This window comes from Mesoplodon densirostris, chromosome 16 (genome assembly GCF_025265405.1).
Source record: "Mesoplodon densirostris isolate mMesDen1 chromosome 16, mMesDen1 primary haplotype, whole genome shotgun sequence".
In the NCBI taxonomy this organism is placed as follows: domain Eukaryota; kingdom Metazoa; phylum Chordata; class Mammalia; order Artiodactyla; family Ziphiidae; genus Mesoplodon; species Mesoplodon densirostris.
Window position 1 is genome coordinate 38,941,733 of NC_082676.1, and position 22,433 is coordinate 38,964,165.

General features: G+C 56.3%; 1 protein-coding gene across 1 annotated transcript in view; it reads right to left on the reverse strand.

Moving 5' to 3' along the window:
• Positions 1 to 3,222: 3,222 nt before the first annotated feature.
• The window catches only part of CASTOR2 (cytosolic arginine sensor for mTORC1 subunit 2), a 59,348-nt gene continuing 40,137 nt past the window's right edge, over positions 3,223 to 22,433 (reverse strand). Inside the window, exons 3-9 of the mRNA XM_060120168.1 lie at positions 16,501 to 16,694; positions 15,686 to 15,818; positions 14,994 to 15,117; positions 14,153 to 14,263; positions 13,596 to 13,678; positions 9,101 to 9,195; positions 3,223 to 9,022 (exon numbers count right to left, since the gene is read on the reverse strand). Of these exons, the coding sequence (XP_059976151.1) occupies positions 8,957 to 9,022; positions 9,101 to 9,195; positions 13,596 to 13,678; positions 14,153 to 14,263; positions 14,994 to 15,117; positions 15,686 to 15,818; positions 16,501 to 16,694 (806 nt within the window). The 3' untranslated portion in view covers positions 3,223 to 8,956. The remainder of the gene's footprint in view (positions 9,023 to 9,100; positions 9,196 to 13,595; positions 13,679 to 14,152; positions 14,264 to 14,993; positions 15,118 to 15,685; positions 15,819 to 16,500; positions 16,695 to 22,433) is intronic.

Below are 22,433 nucleotides of genomic sequence, written 5' to 3' on the forward strand. Positions count from 1 at the left end.
TTTTGTTCCTGATATACATTTTGTTTATTCATTCATAAGTTGATGGATATTTGGGTTGGTTCCACTTTTGGGCTATTGTGGATAATGCCAAAACATTCATGTACACATTTTACATTAGCCCAGAGTTTGATTTTTTGGGAACATTCCCATACAAGTTTTTGGGTTAACATGTTTTCAGTTTTCTTGGGTAGTAGATACCTCGGATTGGGATTGCTGGGTCCTTCATTTAAATTTTTAAGTTTTGACACCTGTATTGTGGAATCCACAACACACTGTAATACTGAGTTCCTAGGCACTGATTATCTATTTCCCTGAATACAACTTGAGCTGCTACCTACAGGCCTGTTAGGGGGTCTCTGCTCACTTCTCCTCAGCTCTCTCTACTCAGGACCCTCTCAGTGCCCGGTGCTTATTAGTGGGGGGAGATGGGCTGTGGTCCAGCTGATGGCTGCCAGAGCTTCCCGCTGGTCCAGCTCAGGTGGACAGCTCCTGGAAAACATCTCAAACGAGATGCTCCAAGACCAACTTTTGCAAGGTAAAGACCTCTGTGGTCTTCCTACTCCTTTATGCTACCCTCCACTGTGTTTATAGAAACTTTAACCATCAAGGGATGTTAGACTAACTCACATTTTCTTGGCCGTCCTTCCTGCTATGCATTCACACCTCTTGCCTTCTCTACCACATTCATTTAAAAAAAATTGAGATGTGAGTCATATACCGTAAAACCATTTTAAAGTGTACAATTCAGTGGTTTTAGCCTATTATCTGTGTGGTGCAACCGTCACCACGATCTCATTCCACACTCCCTTTGGGGAGCTAGTTTTCACCATCATGAGCCCCTGCTTCCCCACCAGCTGAATAAAAACCAAGGGGAGGTAAAGTGACTACAGAGTGTGCTCTTTCCTTCTGTGGCTCTGCATTCTTTTTATTACTCTTTTAAAAACTTTTATTTATTTATTTTTTGCCACACCACACAGCATGTGGAATCTTAGTTCCCTGACCAGGTATCGAACCCTCACCCCCTGCATCCCTGAATTGGAAGCATGGGGTCTTTAACCACTGGACTGCCAGGGAAGTCCCCTTTTTATTATTTTTTAAGAGTGGGTTGGGGAGCTTTAAAAACTGTACTGAAGCCAAGATGAGTTGAATCAGACTCTTTGGGGTAGAGTCCTGGCACAGGTAACTCTCCCCACTCTCCAGGGGAGTCTAATGTGCTGGGGTAAGAACCCTACCAAGATGCAGCCAAAGCTGCTCCCACGAGGAATTATGCCCTGGTTGGGGGAAGGGCACATTCATGGTTCGGAAAGTGGGATGCCAGCCAGTCCTCGACATCTGTGATGCCCCCTGCCATTCCTGGCTGCACTGCGAAGGCCCTTGAGTTGGCCAGGGTCATCTCTCCTGAGAAATGAGGCCAGGGTCCTGGCTGCCCCCTTTCCTCCTTCTGTCAGCCATATTCAATAACCCAGACTCACCATTCAGATGCTAAGTTTGGTCTCCTGCATGAAGTGCTCTGTCGCTCCCCATGGTCTGTAGCAGACTGTGAGGCCCCAGATGGCCTGAGAACCCACCTTTCATTTCGGCCTCATTTCTACCAGCCCCGTCCATTTCCTCCCTCTCCCACTTTGCTTCTCCATTCCAGCTACGCTCCCCTCTAGGCCGTCTGCGCCTTTGCTGTTCCCTCTGTTTGGGTCCCCCTGCCTTACCAAGCTCAACCCTAACGTCCTGGCTTCTTGTTCTACTGCTGGACAGTGGTCATGGCCCCAGAGCACAGCATCCTCTTGTGGTGGAGCCTGGCACTGCAATCCCTGGGAGAGCCTGTTTTCACATCTTTACACCTCCTGGAGCAACTCAGGTGCAGGGGCCACAGCAGCGTCATCTGGGTCTCCAGCCCCGGGCACAAGGTCTGGCACCGCCCTAGAGGCAGTGAACATGAGTGAGTGGTGGGAAAAGGAGGCCTTTGCTACTGTTTTGGGCAATCAAGAGTGCCCACCCATGTTGTGGCTCCAGTGCGATATGTGAAGGGTTGAGGGGGTGTTTAGTCTGCAAACCCCAGAAAGGCAAGCCTTCACAGCAGCCAGAGCTTTCTTGGACTCGGGGTGGTGAGTGAGTGCTTTAGCTCCCATCTTCCCTCCCTTCCATCTCCAGGGCTGCTTCTCCTGTGAGGCAGGGGTGAGGTGGGGCCCAATGTAGGCAGAGCCTTGCCCTGCTCACACCTGCCCTCCATGGAAAACATCAAAGAGGGGCAGGGTGAAGGGCGTCCAAGGTCCAGGACCTGCTGGTCTCAGGCCTCTTTCTTGCCTGGGCAGTCCCAGCATCCACCTGCCAAGGGGGCAGGAGCTCAACCCCAGAGCACTTGTGCCCTCCCTCCTGCCCCCAGGGTGTCTTATCTGGAGGCATCAGCTCCTGGGCTTCCAGCACCAGAAAACCTTTCCTGGGGGTGTGACATTCACAGCAGGGTTCCAGCCCCTGATCCTTCCCCTGCCACCACCAAGGTCCTATCCTGCTCCAGGGGTCCCCGGTCCCCCAGGCCCACCTCTGCCACAGATTTGGGGAGGAATGGTGAGTGTAGAAACCAGTTTCCAAAGTGGCCCCCAAGGTTACCTTGACCTCTTGGTTTTCACACCCTTGTGTGGTCTCCTCCACGGTCAAATCAGAGCCGGGCTGCATGACAATAGAATATCATGGAGATGATGGTACATGAATTCTGAAGCTAGAAGAAAAACCTTTTTTTTTCTTTAGGTCCTACCTTGGTCCTTGAATCCCTTGCTCTGGGGGAAGCCAGGCACCATACGACGAGGACACTCAAGCAGCAGAGACCCACGTGGAGAGGAACAGGCTTCCTGCTGACAGCCAGGCCCACCTTGCCAGCCATGTGGATTAAGCACCTTGGAAATAGACCCTCTAGCCCCAGCCGAGCTTCAGATGCCTGCGGCCTCTTGAGAGACTCTGAGCCGAAACTGCTCAAACTGCTCCCAAATTCCTAACCCACCAAAACCAGGACACACAAATAATCATTTTAAGCCTTACATTTGGGGCAACTTGTTATACAGCACTGGGTAACTAATACAGTCCCTCTCGTTCTCAGGGCTTTTTCCTCTCTCGGATTCTTGCTTTGGCTCCTCCCAGCTCCTGGCCTGTGTTCCTCCACCCACGGTATGGAGAAGGGAGAGAGATGAGACATAGCCCTGGATCAGCACAAAATCAGACAGCCGTCAGCCAACATCATTTTTTTCTTCCATTTTAATGAACACTTTACAAAGTACAAAATATACTGTCTTTTTTTGGGGGAACATTAGGTACTTTTTTTCTCTCTGTCATACAGTACATGAATCTCAAGGGTTTTGTGTTTTTTCAAGAAAGAAAGAAAGTGTGAGGGCCTGGGGTACAGGGCTGCCCGGTTCTCCCCTCGCCCAGACCTTGGGACAGATGCAAGTGCCGCTGCTACTGCTGGTGACCCGGGGCATGCCAGGGGAGGGCCAGACCCCCAAGGCGAAACCCTGGGCAGGGCAGAGGCCCCTCTGAGCCCTGCTGTGCAGCCAACATCCACTCACCCCCATCTCAGGATAACGGAAATGATTTTGGCAAAGAGCAAGAGGAGGGCTTGGGGTTTTGTTTGCTGTTACACCTCCCCACCCCCAGTTTTGGAGCCAACCCTGCCCAGCTCTTCCTGGACCATTTTCTGAACAGGTAAACTGAAGCAGTGGACAGGAAAATGCACTAGGCTTGGCCTCTGCCTTGGGACCTGAATTTGGCCTGTTTTTCACCCACCCCACTGGCCCTCCACTCCGGTTTCCAACTTTGTTGGATGCTCTTCATGGGTGAGCCCCAGTAGGCAAAGGGGCACCAGCCCCCAGAACCCCTCCCTGTAAATACTGTCTTCAGGACTGGCTGCTTCTGAGGAGTCCGCCCAGCAGGTCTAGCCCTTGGCTGCATGGACCTCCGGGCCTCTGCAGGGCAGAGCACAGCCCCCGCAGGGACACCTCTGCCCCGTCTGTCGGCAGAGCAGTTTTAGCAAAGTCAAGGGGGGTGGGGCTGCCTTGCGTTCGAGGTCTGCTGCCCGCACCCCTTCAATCTACATGCGGCCCTGGGGTAAGAATGTACCCAGGCCTCGAAATACTGGACGAGCCAGTCCCTTCACTCGGATCTGGGCTCTGCACGTGTGTGCTCGCGTCCACACTAGGGTGCGTGACACAGCGCACACTCACACTCACGTGTGCGTATACACACACGTGTGGTCCTGCCCAGAACACTGCTCTGACGCCCAGCACTTGCCACGTTCACAGCCTCCCACACCGAGAACCGAGAGCCACAAACTCCCTCCCCACCAGGCTGCCCGCGAAAGCACGGGCGAAAGCACGGGCCAGGCCGCAGGCTGCTACCTGTACTCCAGGCCACTCCTGGTGCCCTCAGCCCCAAGGACAGCAGGCTGCCTCAGCCAACAGCTCCCATCCTTCCCTCCCAAGAAAGCAGGCTTCCCAGGAGGGCGTGGGTTTCAAAGCTGAAGGCCATAGCCCACCCTGCAGCTTTCTCTCTCCCTTGGTCTACGGAAAAGGGTCCTTTTGCTGCCTCTAATTTGAAAATGAAAGAACGGAAAAGAGCTGGCATGTGAGAAAAGGTATCTAGCTATACCAGGGCTCAACTCCCTTCACAAGTCCCGTCCACTCTTCCCAAGCCCAACCTCTGCTGGGCTGACCACCGTCTGCCATCTCGGTTGACCAACATGCGCCATCTTGGTGGCTCCCTTCCCAGGCGGCCTCCTTGAATAGAGGGCCACTGCCCCCTCCAGGCCTAGCCGCTGCCTCAGCACAGTACCCAGGAAACCTGAAGAGCCCAAGCCCCTGTCTTTCCACCGCTGGGAGACCCCATCGTCCTCCCCCAAGCTCTGCCTGCCAAGCCAACCACCAACTCCGCTTCTCGGCGGCCGTGACGGCAGTGCCTGGGGGGCTGCTCCCCAGCCATGGCTTACACTGGCCACAGACACATACACTGGGGGTGCTTCCTTCCTACCCGCCCCCCTGCCACAATTTTCCCTCAGGAAGGAGCATCAAAAATTCCTGGCACAGGGCTGTAGTGCTACCACCTGGAAGGTCCCCAACGTCCCCTCTCTTAGCTGGGGCTGGGAAGGGCCCTGCTTGTGCCCACATCCAGATCCAGAGGCTCAGAAAGGTGGCCCAGGGTGGCTGGGAAGTGTGGCCAGAAGGGGCAGGTGGTGGGTGGGCAGGTTCATCTTTGATTATCAGGCAAATGGTACTGCTGGCTTGGGGTAGGGGCCTGGCCCTTCCTATCCCCCGCACAGCCTCCTCTCCTGAGCTCCATGGCATCCTCTGTCACCACAGAGGGGACAAGCCCCAACTGACCATGCATTTTGTGGACACCACACTGGCCACCGAGGCCATGCTGCCCGCATGGGGAGGCCACAGCGGCCAGCTCCAGGTCACCCGGTCCCTCCCTTCCCACCAGGGGCCTGTGGCCCGGAGTTGATGGGAGGGGGAGAATGCTGGTGCTTGGGGGGTTCTGGACCCCTGGAATCCTGGGGAAGGGAGGTCTTATGTGCCTCTCCTGCTTGGATGGGTGCCCTGGGCTGAGGTCAGTGGTGTAGGCACCGCCTCCTGGGGGGCTCTGGAAACCCCTGTGGAGGGAAGAGGTGCAGAGCGGGCACTGCCCAACTCTTTGCTGGACCAGGACTAGGGCCGAGGGAGAATGGGGTTTCTTAGGAACCAGGGGCGCCCATGTTGAGAGCTGAGCCAAAGAGGCAGATTTTTATAATTGGGGGCAGGGGTGAAGGGGGTGATCGCGGCCCCTGGTCTCCCTTAGCCTTGTGCAGCTCTGCAGTGTGCAGGGATGGGGCGGGTGAGGAGCGAGCGCAGCATTTAGACCGTTTGAGCTTTTCTTACCAGGGAACAGCACAGACTCAAAAGACACACCTGGAGCCCAGCTGGCAGCTCCTGGGCTACCCGCTCAGCCCCAAGCCAGAGCCTAGAGTGCCTCAGCCTGACAGGGCACCCTCTTCAGGTCGTCTCTCTGGGGGTCTGGGGACCCCTGCGCACAGCAAAGCCAGAGGTGGCTGGGGGCAGCCAGCCACCGGGGCGACCATTCTTCCCCCAGATCGCTGACCCACCCGCTGACTCACGGGCACACACAGGCACGGAGGACGCGCCGGCCTCTGCACACAGCGGGAGGATGGGGGTGTGCGGAATAGAGGAGGCAGGTTTTCAGGGTGTTGGCTCCTGCCCCGTCAGCTGGATACACACCTGTGTGGCCCAGAGAGCCGAGTCCTTGCACCAGCCCCTCCCGGAAACAACATCAAGGGCATCCATCCGTCCCTGTCTCAGCCGGATGGGGCCAGTCCCCCGGAGGCGACCTGGGGAAAGAACCTGAGGCTTCTAAAGCGAAAGAAATCAGGTGATGGGGCTGTGGGAGCAGACCTGGACGGAAAGGCGGAGGGCGCCCGTCCAGCTGGGCCAGGTCTTCGGGCTGAGAGCACAGGCAAGGGGGCTGTTCTGTTCCAACTGTTCCTCCCTCTGTGCCACTGTCCCCCAAATAAAATAAGGGTGTCCAGGGGCCTTGGTCATGCCAACGGGATTACAGGAAGGGGCTGAATCCAGCTTTCAAGGGAGATTCGGGGAGGAGGGGGTAGGGACCCTCAACACCCGCCCCAGAGCTCAGTTCCTGGGCCGCTGGTTTAGTTTTTCTCTCAAGTCAGGGCCGAGGCAGCCAGCCGGCTTCTCTAATAATCGTATTGCCTATATACTTGAATTAAAAATATATGGTGGCTCAAAACGTGCCTGTGTGCACGGCAGACACCGCGGGGCGGAAGCCCTCACGCCCCGACACACACACACGCACACACGCGTGTGCACGCTCACACAGTATATATTAACATATATATTGCTCAAGTATATATGCTATTTACAGTATATATCTATATCAACATAAAACACAGGTATTTATATGTGTGTACAATATACGTCCTAGGGGGTCTAGGGAGCACACGTTTCTGGGGGGTCAAGGGGCCGACACACTTGCTCGGCAGGAAGGAGAGGCGGGGGAGTGACACGGTGAGGGGGTACAGACAGGAAGGGGTCTGGAGGGAGTGCCACGGAAAAATCAAGGCCTTCCAAGGACAGTAGGGGACTCTCGGGGCGTGAAGTGCTGCCCTGCCCATGTGGACACCCCCGTTTTGGAACCAGCAAACAATTGACATGTTTTGGTGTTTTGTGCAAAATGAATTAACTTAAAAAAAAAACAAAACACGTGGGTTCCGCATCAGTACTTGGGCCCCGAACATCTGCAAGGATACAGACGGACAGCTTCCCCACCTGGTGGGTTTCCATGGCTCAGAGGGTCCCACGCGGCACAGAGAATGGGGGTGGGTGGGGCTTCACCAGCCCAAGAGAATGTCCCTTCTCCTCCGACCTTCTCAGGGACAGCACGTGTCAGCTGCTGCCCGGGCACCGAGGAGGACCCTGCAGGTCCTGCTTGCTTGGAAAACACCCCCAGCTGGAGAGGAGGCACGGGGGCCACCCCATTCTCCAAGGGGGCCACCCCATTCTCCGAGGGGGCTGGCTTGCCAGCTGGCTGTCCACCGCCCTGCGGCCCTCGAGTCCCCTCTGACGCTCAGAACCACTCTGCCTTGGCAGCTCCGTGGGGGGATACCCCAGGGACCCCTGTATCGTAACAGACCTCTGCTCCCAGCTTTCTGCTCCCAAGGGAGGGCCGAGACCCCTGGAAGCAGCTCCCGATTCTCAAGCTTGTCCCTGGAGCCACAGGATGCCAACCAAGCGATGTCACACTCTGAGCCCCGGCAGACTCAGCGGGCCATCCCCTGAAACTACTGCCAGCTGCAGCCTGGGTGCAAATACATTAAATAAGAAACTAAAACAAGGTACGGTTTTCTCTATTAAGGCTCAGATAAGCTGCCTCCCAGGTCAAGTACTCATGAACGCCACGGTCCCTGGACCGAGGGGTGGGTGGGCAGGTGAGTTGGGGGCAGAGGCCTTCCACTTTCCCTCAAAAGTGGGGCGAGGGGGTGGGGCAGGAAAACGGGGGAGCCCTGTGCTGGTCTAGTTAACTGCTGGGGGAGGTGGGGGTGACCTAAGAAACCCCAGGCCCAGAAGGCTGGGGCTGCCCCCATTTAGGGGAACCCGAGGCTCTGCCAGCCCCAGGAGGGTCCAGGGAAAGCAGAAGGGACAGGAGCTCGTGCCCCAGGCTGGTGGGTCTCCTGGGAACCGCCCTCCCCCTGGGACTGAGCGCTTGTGGTGGGGAGGGTCTGGACAGGCCCCTTTGGCAGTCTTGCTGGGAGTTGGGGCACAGACCCTGTGGCTGGCAGGCCAGGTTCTGGGGGACTGGGTCCCCCCCAGCTCAGGGCCCCACCCAAGCTCCCTTGAAGCCTCACCAGCACACGACCACAGGGCTGCCCACTGGCCTCTACTCTGCAGGAACCAGCCCAGAGCCAATGGAACCAGGGACCAGTGACCACAGGGGCCAGAACCCCTACCCTCACAAGGGCCTTCTGGGGCCCCATGAACTCAGCCCTGTTTAGCCAGCCCCCCGAGATGACCCGAGAAACGGTACTCCCAGTGTCCTGTAGAAGGCGCCAGCTTCCTTTGGCGTCTGCCCCCGGCCGTGGGCGAGGCAGGAGGAGAAGGTGGGTCAGCTCACAAGCTCCCTGGGCCTCAGACATCGTTTTCTGGGGTAGGGGTGGGGGAAGGAGGCGGCGGGGGGGCGGTTCTCTGGAGGGTCTGGGGGCTCTAGGAAGGCAGGAGGGCACGGGGAGGGCTTGGCTTGGGCCACAGGCCTGGCGGGGTCAGCCATCAGGGGCGTGTCCTAGGGACCCCTTCCTTGGGGGCCCTGGGGCCGATTTTCCAGTCTGTTGAGAAATACTGCGAGAAGAATCTTCAGGATGGGGCTGGGCCCAGGCCTGGGGGGCAGACGGGGAGGAGCGGAAGAGGCCCTCCTAATGCTTCTCAGCTTGGCTGACTTTCAGGGCGCTGATGACGCCATTGATGTTTTCTTCTGGTACCTGCGAGGTGTGGGAAGCAGAGCCGTGAGCCCCTGGAGCCAGGCTTGCCCTGCCTGGGGGCTGGTGCCGGACACTCACCAGTGCGTGGTCGAACTTGAAGGTACTGATGTAGTAGGCGGGGATGTCAGCAGCAGCTAAGGGCTCGGAGATCTGGGCCACGATGCCACACTCATCTGGGGACAGAGGCAGGGACCATGTTCAGCCTCCTCCCCACCCGCCACCCAGCACAGCCTTGGCCCCTCCCCTCCCTCTGCTGGCAGTGCCCGCCCTGTACCCGCAAGCTTCCCAGAGACTCCCCACCCCTCCCTCCAGCAGGCTTCTCTGATCTCTTTGGCCAGCAGTGAGCTCTCCATCCTCAGGGCTCCACAGAAGCCACTTCTGTCTAACTGTGACCACCCTCTGCCTGTTTCCCATGCCTCGTAGTTTGGACTCATCTTCCTGGCCATCTTGCGAGTTCCCTAAACAGAGCTGGAGGTAGCGTGGCGATAAAAGGACGTGGGTTCAGGCCCTCTTTTTTGTCGCCCTTTTCTAGCCAGATGACGTGGCCAAGTCACTTCCTCTCTCTGAGCCTCAGTTTCCTCATTGGAGTCCCCACTGGGTAAAGGTCCCTGCCTGTCTTAAAGGCAGTGTCAGGCATCTGATCACGAGAAATGTCATTTCCTTCTCCTTCTGGATCTCCAAAGCAGTGGCCTTCTGGCCTCCTCCAAACCTCAGCCAATAAGGTGGTCTTCGGGTTGCCTGGGGATGGTTCTCCCCTCTCCTCCACCCTCCTCCCTGCTTTGAAGGCACCAGGAAGACCTCCAGGATCTGAGGACCACTCTCCTCTCCATCAGCACAACCCCTCAAAGCTACTGTTCTGATTCTGGCGATGATGCATTTCCCCAGCGCTGTCCCGATTGGGTGGGAGTGTCCAGATCTGGACACCAGCTCCCCATGGGATTCTGGGGCCAGAGCCTGGGCATCAACCTGGGCTTCACCCTGGGGGACCACCCGCAGCCTCCCCAGCGCCCTTTCACTCCCCGGCCCTGGTCCTGCTGGTCAGCCCACGCTGGGACCTAGACATGACCCTGCAGGTTTCTCAAGCTGCTGCTTTCTGCATGGTCTCCCAGGGCTCCTGGCTGGGCCCATGGGCCCCTTTGGTGGCTGTATAGGCCTCGTGCTTGCACTTCTGGTGACCGTCTGTGCTGCTACGTGGTGGAGACCGGTTGTGTCCTAAGATTCTTTAGCTACAGACACATTCATTTTCAGTTCTGTAAAGGGGGGGCGGCGCGGGTAGGAGATTAGGGTCTAGAATGGTGCCTTTCAAACTGTGAGTGGTGACCCATTTGGGACATCAATTTAGAAGGCTGGTAACCAGTGTTTTATAAAATGACGACAGAAAAGGGAAGGGCAAACAGCTCAGCACCAGAGCGAGTGCAGTTTTGTGAAACCGTAGAGTTGTTTGTGTATGTGTGTGCTGGGCTGTGATGGAAAACATATTTCCTGCAAACCGTGGTCTAAAACATATGGAATTCACCAGTCTAGAATCTTTCAGATTCTCAAGTTATTTTTCTTGCAGGGCTATTTATAGCTATTAGCCAGGCGCTAAAACCCTCCACATCCCGGGAAGGTAGATCCAGCTGCTGCCTGCTAGATTCACAGTGCTGCTTCTCACACACTGTGTCCCTTGTCGCCCGCCTGTGAGGCCACTCAGAACAGCCCAGGGCAACTGCAGATGGTAAGATGATTCAAGTTTCATCTACTATCCCACCTCGATTCTCCCTTCAACCTGACTTTCTTTTTTCTGTAATATTATTATACTGAGTGTATTTTGGTAAACTTTGAAGCAAAGCTGGGGATAAAAAGATAAGCTGATATGCGTCACTAATTATTAGAGAAATGCAAATAAAACTACAATGAGGTACCACCTCCTATGGGTCAGAATGGCCATCACTAAAAAATCTACAAATAACAAATGCAGGAGAGGGTGTGGAGAAAAGGGAACCCTCCCACACGGTTGGTGCAGCCACTATGAAAAACAGTATGGAGGTTCCTCAAAAAACTAAAAATACATTTGCCATATGATCCAGCAATCCCACTCCTGGGCATATACCCAGACAAAACTCTAATTTGAAAAGATACATGCACCACAATGTTCGCAGCAGCACTATTCACAATGGCCAAGACATGGAAACAACCTAAATGTCCACTGACAGATGAATGGATAAAGAAGAGGTGGTACATATATACACAATGGACTACTACTCAGCCATAAAAAAGAATGAAATAGTGCCACTTGCAGCAACATGGATGGACCTAGAGATGATCATACTAAGCGAAGTAAGTCAGAGAAAGACAAACACCATATGATATCACTTACATGTGGAATCTAAAATACGACACAAATGAACCTACCTACGAAACAGAAACAGACTCTCAGACATAGAGAACAGACTTGTGGTTGCCAAGGGGGGAGGGGGGTGGGGGAGGGACGGAGTGGGAGGTTCGGGTTAGCAGATGCAAACTATTACATACAGAATGGATAAACAACAAGGTCCTACTGTAGAGCACAGGGAGCTATATTCAATATCCTGTAATAAACTAAAATGGAAAAGAATATGAAAAAGAATACATATGTATGTATATATAACTGAATCACTTTGCTGTACAGCAGAAATTAACGTAACATTGTAAATCAACTCTACGTCAGTAAAAAAAAAAAAAAAAAAAAGAGATAAACGGATACGCACAACTTCCTGCTTCTCATCTGAGTCTCCAGTGACGCCTGCCCCTCTGCCTGTGATGACCTGGTTTCTACCGTGCAGAGGCACTGCTCCGTCACAGCCACCTCTGCGGGTGCCGTCCTCTCCTCCCCATCAGCCGGCTTAACATCCACTGGTCACCTCTGGGGCCACTTCCTCTGGGAAGCCTTCCCTTCCTCAACCCTCTCCAAGCGTTACATGTCCTTACATGTGACAGTGACAGCAACTGCTGCTTGCTGAGCACTTGGTGGAACTGACACGTCACGGAGGGCTTCGCACCACCCTGAAGCAGGATCTACCACCATCCTTGTTTTACAGACTAGGAAACTGAGGCTCAGAGGTTAAGCAACCTGCCCAAGGTCACCCTGGTTTCCTTCAGCTTCCTTCACGGGCGAACTTGCCTCTAGGCTACTGGGTCTCCACGTCCCCACAGCCCCAAACTGGGCAGCAAATGTGGGTGGGAGAAATGCTGGGGTCTGTGGAGAAGGTGGCCCCGAGAGACAGGCCGGAGCCCAGGGTTGGACCAGGAGCCTTCAGTGTACGTTTCCTAGCACTGCAGAAAGCAGCCCACTGTCCTGCCCCCGGGATGGCTCTGGCTTTGGCCTTGATGTGAGCAAAAGTTAGGGGGTACTGTCCAGTCCTGCTAGTTACTGTCCATCTGCGACCTTGTCCAGAGAAAGCCACAGGCAGGCGGCAGAACCTGGTTCCCTCTCTGATCTGTGGCCCTCAGGTCAAAATGCCCTGCCACCTTCATGTCCTGTCCCAGAAGCAGAGCCCCCTGGGCTGACCCCACAGCCCCTGGAGCAGTATGAGCTTTATCTGGAACATTCTGCACTCTGTCTATGGGAAATCAGGGCTTACTGATTCCATCAGGGCCAGCTGAGGGGCACTCCTCGAAACAAATGCCCTGTGATTTACCAAGAGCCTCTTCTGGGTTCAAGGTCTTGGGTCTGACAAGTCTAGCCCAAAGAAATCATGTCTCATCGAGACAAAGCTCGCTGCAGTCATCACAATGGGGCCAGCAGCCTACACTCAGCACCGGGAGGATCGGTGCCGTGTGGCCCCTTCTAACCGAGGGGTCTGAGACCCGTGGCCCCTTGGAATATGCTGATGGGAAAAACCATCTACCAAAGACAGTTTGGACAATTGTGGAAACTGAAGCTAGACTGAGTCTTGGGGGATTCCTGTGAATTCTCTCCTGGGGGATCAGGTCACTGTGATTACATAGGGAAAAGGGTGAGGGGCTGGGATGTCTGATTTTTACTGTAAGCTGTTTGGCAATTGTGTTAAAAAAAAAAAAAAAAAAAACTCGGGTCTTCCCTGGTGGCTCAGTGGTTGAGAGTCCACCTGCCGATCCAGGGGACACGGGTTCGTGCCCCAGTCCGGGAAGATCCCACATGCCGTGGAGCGGCTGGGCTCGTGAGCCATGGCCGCTGGGCCTGCGCGTCCGGAGCCTGTGCTCCGCAACGGGAGAGGCCACAGCGGTGAGAGGTCCGCGTACCGCAAAAAAAAAAAAGAAAAAAACCTCATTAAAAATGACAACAGTCATTCTTCCCTGTCAACAGTGGGACTAAGGAGAGATTTTTTTTTCCTCTTCTATTTTTATCATGTTCCCAATATTCTAATAATAAGCAGGTTTTAATTTTTCAGTGGGGAGGGGGCGGAGAAGAGTGCTTTGCTTGAAGCTGCTCTTCCATCCTCCGAGGCCAGTGCCTCCCGTCACTCACTGGTCAAGGGACCGCGTGGCCTGTGGGGACCTCAGCCTCCCCATCTATACCAGGGGTACAGATGCACGGCGCTCGGCAATGCCGGCCCCAGCCCCCCGGGCTCACCAAATCCTAGGGGCTGTCCTCCAATCCGCACCATCTTCCAGAGCTCTCCAGATGCGCTCGTGAACAACAAATTACTAGGAAACCTTGAAAGGGAGCGAGCGATGTTAATCCCCAGATGTTAACGGTGCTCCCTCTGCCAGCCCTCCCTGGAGCATTCCCTGTCCGTGGGCACTGATGTAGGGCCAGAGCAAGGGGGTGTCTGGCCTGAGCTCAGGGGCCCCAAGGACTCTCCCAAGCCCTCAGCGCACTCACTGCACCTTCCTCGTCTGGGGGTGGGTCGGGGGAGCAGGAAAGCAAGGCTGGGACCGGGCTTTGGAACAACTGCCCCCGTTGCTCAGGCTGGGCAGGGTACCCCACCTCCAGCTCCAGACGGGGGTGGGGGGGTGAGGGACAAACAGCACTGGATGGCACTGGATGACCCGGGGACTTTGTCTCTGAGCGGCCTGTCATCTGTAAGCCGGGGCCACTCACCTGCCATGAAGGGCTGGGGTAGGGACGTATTAGGACCAAGTGGGTGATAAGCCCGTCACAAGCCTCCACGCCGGGGCCCGGCTCACCTCTGCTGGGTCTGCACGTCCATCACCAGGGAGATGTAGCCCTCGATGAGGGAGAAGGAGAAGAAGCGGATGTGGCCACAGTCATCGCCGGCCGCCATGGGGTCCTTCACTCTGGGGGCCGGGGCAGCTGGTGAGGGGTGGAGTGGGGCCCCCGCGGCACCCCAAGCCCCACCAGGCCCCCCTGCCCCGCCCATCAGTCTGGGGGTGTTGGGAAGAGCACGGGCCAAGTCCTGGCTCTGATCCTGCCTTGCTGGCGGACCCTGAGGCGCTACCTGCATCGGTCTCTGCATCTGTGAGGTGTGGATGATTCCACGGTATTCACAGAGGTGAGCACCGCACTTCACGTTTCTGGAGACCCATCCCGCCCTCGGCACAGGCTACACTTGCCCCTTCCTGGGGGTGGCTTCTCTGTCCCTGTGATGGCCCACATCTCAGGGCACAGTCTATGGTCACTGTCAGCTCACTGGCCCCTGGCCCCGCTCCACTTGGTGTTGGCCAAAACTTACAATCTGCCCTGAGGAAAAATGCAAAGCTGTTGTCCACCAAATGAAAACACCTGAGTTCCCAGCTTTTCAAATGACTGGGCTTGCCCTAGGAGCTCGGGTGACAGTGGGGTGTTTATTATATCCACATGTGGGCCTAGGGCTTCACCAGGTTTTGGGGTTCCCAAGGAATGCCATTCTCCCTTCTTAGAATGGGGATCTGGGGTACAGCCATGTCTCGCTTCTCAAACGAGCTCCCAGGGCAGGTCTGTGTCTCCCCCCCTCAGACTGGGGCTACTAGACAGAGCCGTGTCTCCCCCTGGCCACCCTGCAGCCCCTCACACCCGAGGAGGCCCTACCCGTTGGAGTAGAACATGACATCCATGAGGAGTGTGGCAACAGCGGGCAGTGTGTCCGGGTCCAGGCTGGTGACACAGAACCTGTTGCTCGGGCTGGACAGTGGGTGGATGACGGGCCTCTGGACTGTGAGAGCACAGAGACAAGGGGTGCTGAGGCCGGGAGGAGAGGAGCATCGTGGGGCAGGAGAGGAGCATCGTGGGGCAGGAGAGGGCCCAGGAAGAGGGGTGGGGTCAGCCGGCAGCTGCTCTGGGGAGGCCGGCTGCAGGCCCTGCAAGACCTGGCCCCTGTCGCTTCTCCAGCCTCCAGCACCCCCTACAGCTCTCCTGATCCTCCCGGCCCACCCCCAGGCCCCTGGGCCTTTGCACATGCCATGCCGCCTGCCTGGAATGCCCTTCCCAACCTTCACTACCTGGCTTAGCTCCTACTTGTGCTCCAAGCTTCAGCTTGAGAGTCACTGCCTCTGGGAGGCCTGGCCTGATAGCCTGGACTGGGTCAAAAGTGGCCTCTGGCCGTTGCTGGCTGCATCCACATCCACTGCCCTGGCTAGACCTTGCGAACAGAGTCTGATCAGGACTGTTGTACCGTGTTATGCCTGGCCCTCAACTGATGCTCTGAGAGTGGGGATGCCCTGGGGCAGGACCGGGTAATTCCTTGAGGTCTCTCTGCACAAACCCCCCTTCCCCCAACTCACCCATCTTGGGCTTCACGAAGCCGTTGGTGATGCCAAGGTTCTCAGCTGCCACTGTCTCGCCATTGACGACCCGCAGGATGGTGAACTCTGATGACAAGGTGTGGGTAACGAAGGGCAGGTCCCGCTCACGCACCTGGGGACGGGGGGTCAAAGAGTGAGTGCACCATGGTCCCTGGATGGAGTGGGCCTGGGGTCACCAGCCCCTTCACTCTGAGATTCTGTCCCCAGAATGAGCTTCCCCTGTCCTTGCTTCCTACTGTCCTGGTTGGGGACGGGAGCCTGGGACCAGGGGCACATGCCTCCCCAGGGGCAGCAGGGAGGGGAGAAGACACCGTGCCGAGGGCCAGGAGGTGCAGGTCCACTCCCCCACTCCCTCTCGTGTGTGGTGCCCACACCTGTCCCTGGCCTGGGAGGACTCTCCAGGGTGGCCACGCCCTATGGGAGAAGAGCATGAATAACACGGTAGCCAGGAAATGCCGCTGGCTCCATGACCAGACACACTTGCCACCCCAGGGGAGGGGTGTGGGATTGGGGGAGCCAGACATCCAGCTAGGAGGGCATCCCACCCACACGCGCCCCCAGCCCTCACTTCCTGGCCTCCAGCTTAAACCCAGCATGGTCCACACAAAGGGCAGGCAGTGGGTGGGGCTAGAGCCCAGCCAGGGCCATGCTGACACTGGACTGATGACCCTAAGGTGCCCTTGACCTCTCTCTGAGCTGATCACGAAATGGGGGCGGGGGAAGAGGCACAAACTTTACAGACCACATCCGAGGGGGTGCCCATGCTGCCTGGGCGTGGGCTGCAGCTTGCTCACCAGGATGAAGTCCGTCTGGTAGGTGGACAGCATGAACACAGAGATGTTCTGATCGGCCAGCGGGGCGATGACCGACTTGGCGATCTTGGTCACACCGATGGGCTGGGAGCTGGAGAAGCTGCCACCACCCGACACCACGTTGAGGGCCAGCCAGGTGGCGTCGGCCACACTCAGGTGTTCCGAGGAGGGCAGCTCTGGAGGGGGACACAGAAGGCCGGCTTATGACGGATGGGCCCCAGCTGTGTGACCTCGGCCAGCCCGCCCTCTGGGCCTCAGTGCCCTCATCTGTCAAAGGAGGACAGGATCGTCCTTAAAGTCCCATCCTGGGAGGACCGAGCAGGGAAGGCTCCCAGAGGACTCTGGATGTGCCGGGCAGCTCAGCAGGGCAGGGACCATGGGAACAAGGGGTTTATCTGTGCTGGGCCTCAGTTTCCCCAGCTGTGAAGTGATGAGTACTCAGCAGTAACAATTTGTCATTTCTGGTTCTCACTACCTTTCTGGGTACCAGGTGCTGCCATCACCACCTTGCACCGGTGGACCGGGTCCCATGGTTTTCAAACTGGTTCCCAGGAACCTCCCAGGGGCTGTGGGGTAGAGGGGAGGCCAGGAGAAGACAGGGTGGGGGGCCTGGGATTTTTCTCCCTGCTTCAATTAGACCTGTACTTCAGGCTCCTCTGGAAGCACATTTGGCTCCAGAAGGCCTCCTGAGGTTGCCACCTTCCAGTGGGCAGTGACTGTCACCCAAGTCCCTCCTGAGAGCCTGGGGGTCCTGGGGGCGGGGGCACTGGCAGGGGCAGGGTCGGGGAGGTTCAGAGCGGCAGTGATCGCCCCGTCTCCTTGACGAGCTCACAAAGACCATCCTTCCACCCCATCCTGCAGAAAGAGTACCCAGGGGAGGCTGTGCACGGGACATGGTACCCACACGTGCACAGCTGCATGGACAGGCGGCCACAGAACGGAGCACAGGTTGCACATGGAACTCTCCACGCATCACAGCCACCTGCTCAAACCCACCCTGTACCAGGACTGTTACTTCACCCCATACATGTGACAAACCAGAGCTCTGAGGGGCTGGTGACTTACCCAAGATCACTTAGGGAATAACAGAGCCAGGATTCAAACCCAGATCTGACTTATAAACAGACCCTTATGCTCTATGCTGGGCGCCACATGGGAAGAAGGGCCAGGTCCCCAACAAGGGGGGCGCTAAGAAGAGGGGCCCGGACACTGGTGAGTTAAGGGGGCTGTGATGATCATCATGCTGCCCGAGGGAAGCTGGGCTGGGCTGTGCTGGCCTCAGCAAGATGGCTCCGGAAGCCTCACCCAGGCTCCTACCTGCCCAGCTAAGGTCGTCATGGCAACCACAGCCTATGGAGCCCATTGGCCCTGCTGGCTGAGAGGGGCCAGTCCTCCGCCAGGCTGGCTGGAGAGGTAGGCTGCTTCCCAGAGAAGAGAAGGGGTTTGGGAGGGGGGAGGCAGGAGGAAAGCCTGAGCTCAGGCTTCCACATCTAGTCTCTCCACCTGTCATCTGGGGTGTCAGAAGAGAGACTTCTCAGCCCCAGGACCGCCAGAGGAAACACGCTCCCCAGAACTGAGTGTCCCAGTTCAATTCTGAAATTCTAAGGGGTCTGGAACAGGCCATGGAGGGGATTTCCTGGGGGCAGTGTTGTGAGCCCCCAACCCTGCCATCTTAAGCAAAGACAGCCCCAGGAGCCACCGAGGGCCAGGGTGCCTTGATGGTCCGTCATCTGAAGCACCATTTTAATATACTAATAAATAAAATATTAATAAATATACGTAATAAAAAATTTTAATTTCACTTTTCATTAGGGCAGAACCCCAAAAGCCTTCTTAGGAAAATTCTGGAAGGGTCCTTTCCATCACCACGTGCTAACACGTCAGGACCACGTCAGCTTTTGTGAACCTGCCTCTGTCTGCCTGTTCCAAGCTCCTCACAACTCAAAACTGCCCGGTGGCTTTCCACGTTCTCTGGAGTAAAAGCCAAAGTCCTCGTGACACTGGGAACCAGCACTGTCCCAGAGGGCTTTCTGGGATGATAGATATGGTCTATACCTACACTGTCCAAAGCCACTTACCCCATGTGGCTACGGAGCACTTGAAATGTGGTCAGTGCTACAGAAGAGATACAATTTTAAGTTGTATTTAATTTTGGTTCCTTTAAATTCCCATGGCCGTGTGGGGTGAGCGGCTAGTTCAAGTCTACAATTGGCCTCACTAGCATGCCAGCGCCCTGGGGCGGTTGTCTCGGGCGGCTTTGTTTTCTGCTATTCTCAGCACCTGGCACACGGAGGCTCCAAAAGAATGGATGAGGAGGGACGTGGCGACTGTCCCTGCCCCTCTGCTCTGCCCAGGGCCCTGTTCCCACCCGTCGACCTTCTCTGCTCCCCCCGCCCCCACCCCCACCCCCGGCTCAGTCTCTGTGGTCAGGGCTTGGTCACACTGCCAGACCCCAGGTGGCGGGTGGCCTTCGACATCATCCCACGCTCCTACACCCGACTTCCCAGGATCAGGCAGGGGGCCCCGGGGGAGCCAGTGTCATCCCCAGACACTGCCAACTCCTCTGAATTCTTAGTCCAGCGGTGCAGAATGCTGTCCATTTGCTTATAGACCTGGCTCAGAAGTCAGTCCCTGTCCCATTTCACAGAATAGGAAACTGAGGCCCAGAGAGGGAAGCTGACTGGCTCAAGGTCACGGTGCAGTAAATGGGGAGGGCACCTCATTCTGGCACCGTGGCACGTCTGTCCAGACCCGCCCCGCCACCAGCCCGTGGTGGGGTGCCGCGAAAACCCCTCTTGCAGGGATTAGCTTCAGGACTGTAAAGTTGGCGGGGGTGTGTGTGTGTCCGGGCGGCTGAGGTTCCAATGTCCCAATCCTGACACCGTGGTTCCACTGGCCCTGGAAGGCCTCACCTGGCAGGCGGAGCCTCTGCTGCCCCAGCCTCAGGCCTGCCCTCTGTCCCCGGCCTGAGTTCCACAATCCAGTGGGGCCTGCTCTTTAGCAGTGGGGTCCTCGGCGAGCACGTGAGGGTGGTGGCAAAGAACACAGGCTTTGGGCTCAGACAGTGACAAACTCTAACCCTGGCTCCGTCCTCTGCAGCGGAGGCTGCTGGGAAGCTGCTGCTGATACAATGGGGAAGGCCATTCCCTCCAAGTCTGCAAAGCGCTGGGGTATGTGCATTTTTAGGGGGTGCTAGGGTAACCAAGGCTCTGCTCCGAGGAGTCTCTCAGAGGGTTTGGACAGGTCCCGCGGAGAAGCCCAGGCCTGAGGCCGACTGGAAATGGGGGCAGAAGTGGGTGGTTGGGGGATGGCGGGCAGCCTGCAGGCTGCCACTGCCCAGAGGAATTCAGCTCAATCCAAATGCTACTCAGAGTTTGGGCGGCCGGTGAGCGGGGGTGGGTCTGCCCACCGGTCCCAGCTCTCATTCCTGGATGGAACCCACTGAGGTGCTTCAAGCAGCAGGCCTGGACTGAGAGGGAGGTCAGCCCCGGGTCAATGGTCACCTCTCTGAAGCTTCCAGAAGGGTGAGCTTTGTCAGACCAGCAAAGCAGCTGGAGACCACAGTGCTCGCTGCTTCTGGCCCCAGGGACCCCAAATGCTGCCCTGGCACTCCGGGGGCAAGGGAAGGCCTGCCTGGTCCCATCGTCACCCAGGCCAAGCCTCAGGGTGCCCGAGGTGCCACTGCGGGGCTGGGGGCTGGGCCGCCAGGAGCTGCCAGGAGTTGCCAGGAGGGAGCCAGCTTGCTCTTTGCTAGAAGAAAGGTAGACACATCCCAAGACTGAAAGGGATTATTAATACTGTCACTGCCCATCATCCAAGACCCTAAAGATAGCCTATCAGAGCTGAGGACGCTCCCTGGCGGATCGCTGAGGACGCCTGCCACCTCCCAGAAAGCAAGTCGACAGCTCTGTTGCTGGGAGCCCACCCCACCTCCCCAGGAGTCCCCTGTTTCCGGCTGCAGGACCTGCGGTTCCCTGTGCTAAGTGGTCACGTCCACTGCACAGAGTTTGTCAGGCTTCTGCCACCCTGCCTGTAGCAGGGTCAGGAGTCCTGGGGTCAGGTGGGCGGGTTGTGTCTTGGCTGTGTGACTCTGAACGAAATCACCACCTCTTGGTTTCTTAGTTTTCAAATGTTGGGCTGATGAAATCAGGATAGACTCCAGAAGATGCTTGGAGGATTAAATGGGATAATCCCCATCAAGCGCGTAGCTAAGTGCCTGGTGTCCGAGGGCTTGCCAAGTGCCAGAGCCTTTCTGTTATAATGCTGCTACTGGGAGTTTTGCTGGTTTCTGGATAGAAGTTGGGGAAAAATGTATCAAGAGTTTAAAAATGTACAGTTTCACTGTAAAGGAGTAGTTACACATGGGACAAAGAAAGAGTTATGGATATGAACGTTCAACCCAAAAGGATTTAAGACAAAGACCTGGGAGCTACCAAAAAGTCAACGCCAGGGCCGGGTAGACGAACCACAGTTCATCTGTGACAGAATACTATGCAAGGTTTTCCAGCTATGAAACACATTTTCCAATCATGAAGGAAATCAGAATATAAAATTTATGGTAGGTATTAATTATTCAATTAATGTCTCATTCTGTAGGTGTGGTAAGTAGGAGAGGGCTTTTATTCTTAGCTGATACAGGCTCAGGTATTCAGGGTGAGCTGTCCTGAGGTCTTAGTTTCAAGTGGTCCATTAAATAATAAATGTATGTGTGCACTGTTTATGGACAAGAAGTGAAAACAGTTGTCCTCAAAGGTGACCAGCCAGCAAGTCTAGTTTCAGGTGGAGGGAACAGGGGTGTTAATTGTAGGCTCTCAACGGTTGTGCAAGTCTGAAAACTGTCAAAATATAAAGAGTATCGGGAAAACACACTTTTGAAGGCTATCTGATTATTGGGAAATTATACTGAGTGGAATGAAAAGACAAGAAGCATATACACTACAGGTCAACACAGCGAAATATCCACACCTGGGGGTATAGAATGTGGAGACCTCGTGGGAAGGACTTTGCCATGAGGCAGCCCTGGAGAGGTCGAGGGAAGGGGGTGGGCGGGCGGGAGCTGGGGTGTCATGGGAATGATGCGGGGGACTCTCCAGGGAAGCAGCCCTCCCTGCAGCAGGCACCTCATCCTCAAGGCCTACACCTCCTCCCATCCTGGGAGATGTAATCTCAGCTCCAGGCTGAGCAGCCAGGCTGTTATTTTACACAATGCAGGAGACGCTCCAAAGGCAGGTGTGCATCATCCCCCATCAGTGCTCACCGGGAGGGAGGGTCAGCTTCAGGGGACAGTAAGAACTGGCCCCGTCTGGGATCCGAGCTCCTTCACTGACCTGGACCTCGTGCAGAGGGGACCCCTGCTGGGGGTATTACTGAATTGGTAAATTAGGAGCTCAGAGCTAGGCGGGAGATGCGGGGAGTGCTGATGGGCACTGCACTGTTTGCCCTGGTGGACATGCAAAGTGGAGGTTTGCCCTGGTGGACACGTGACTCCCGGATGCATGTCATACGGCCACACGCACACCTTACAGAACTGGGAGGGAGGGAAGGAGGTGATCCTGTGTTAGGGACGAGGCCACGGAGGCCCCAGGTCAGTGAGCAACTTGCCCAGAGGTAGCAGAGGCTGGATAGAACCTGGGTCTTCCCCTCTCAGCCTTGGGTGAGGCCAGGAGTTACTTCTCGACATCCTCCTCCCTCCATCTTTCGACCGATCACGGCCCCAAGCCCCAAGTGTGCTACAGATCACACTGAGACACATAAGGGGACTGTGACGGGTGGGGGGCTCCCCGACGTGCACTGGGCCCCTCTAACTGCAAACTTGGGATTCTGCTCATTACCCAGAGGTCAGGGCAGGCACTGCTGCTCCTATTATTTTGGGTCTCTGATAACACCTAGCATTGCACAAAGTAGGTGCTCATTAA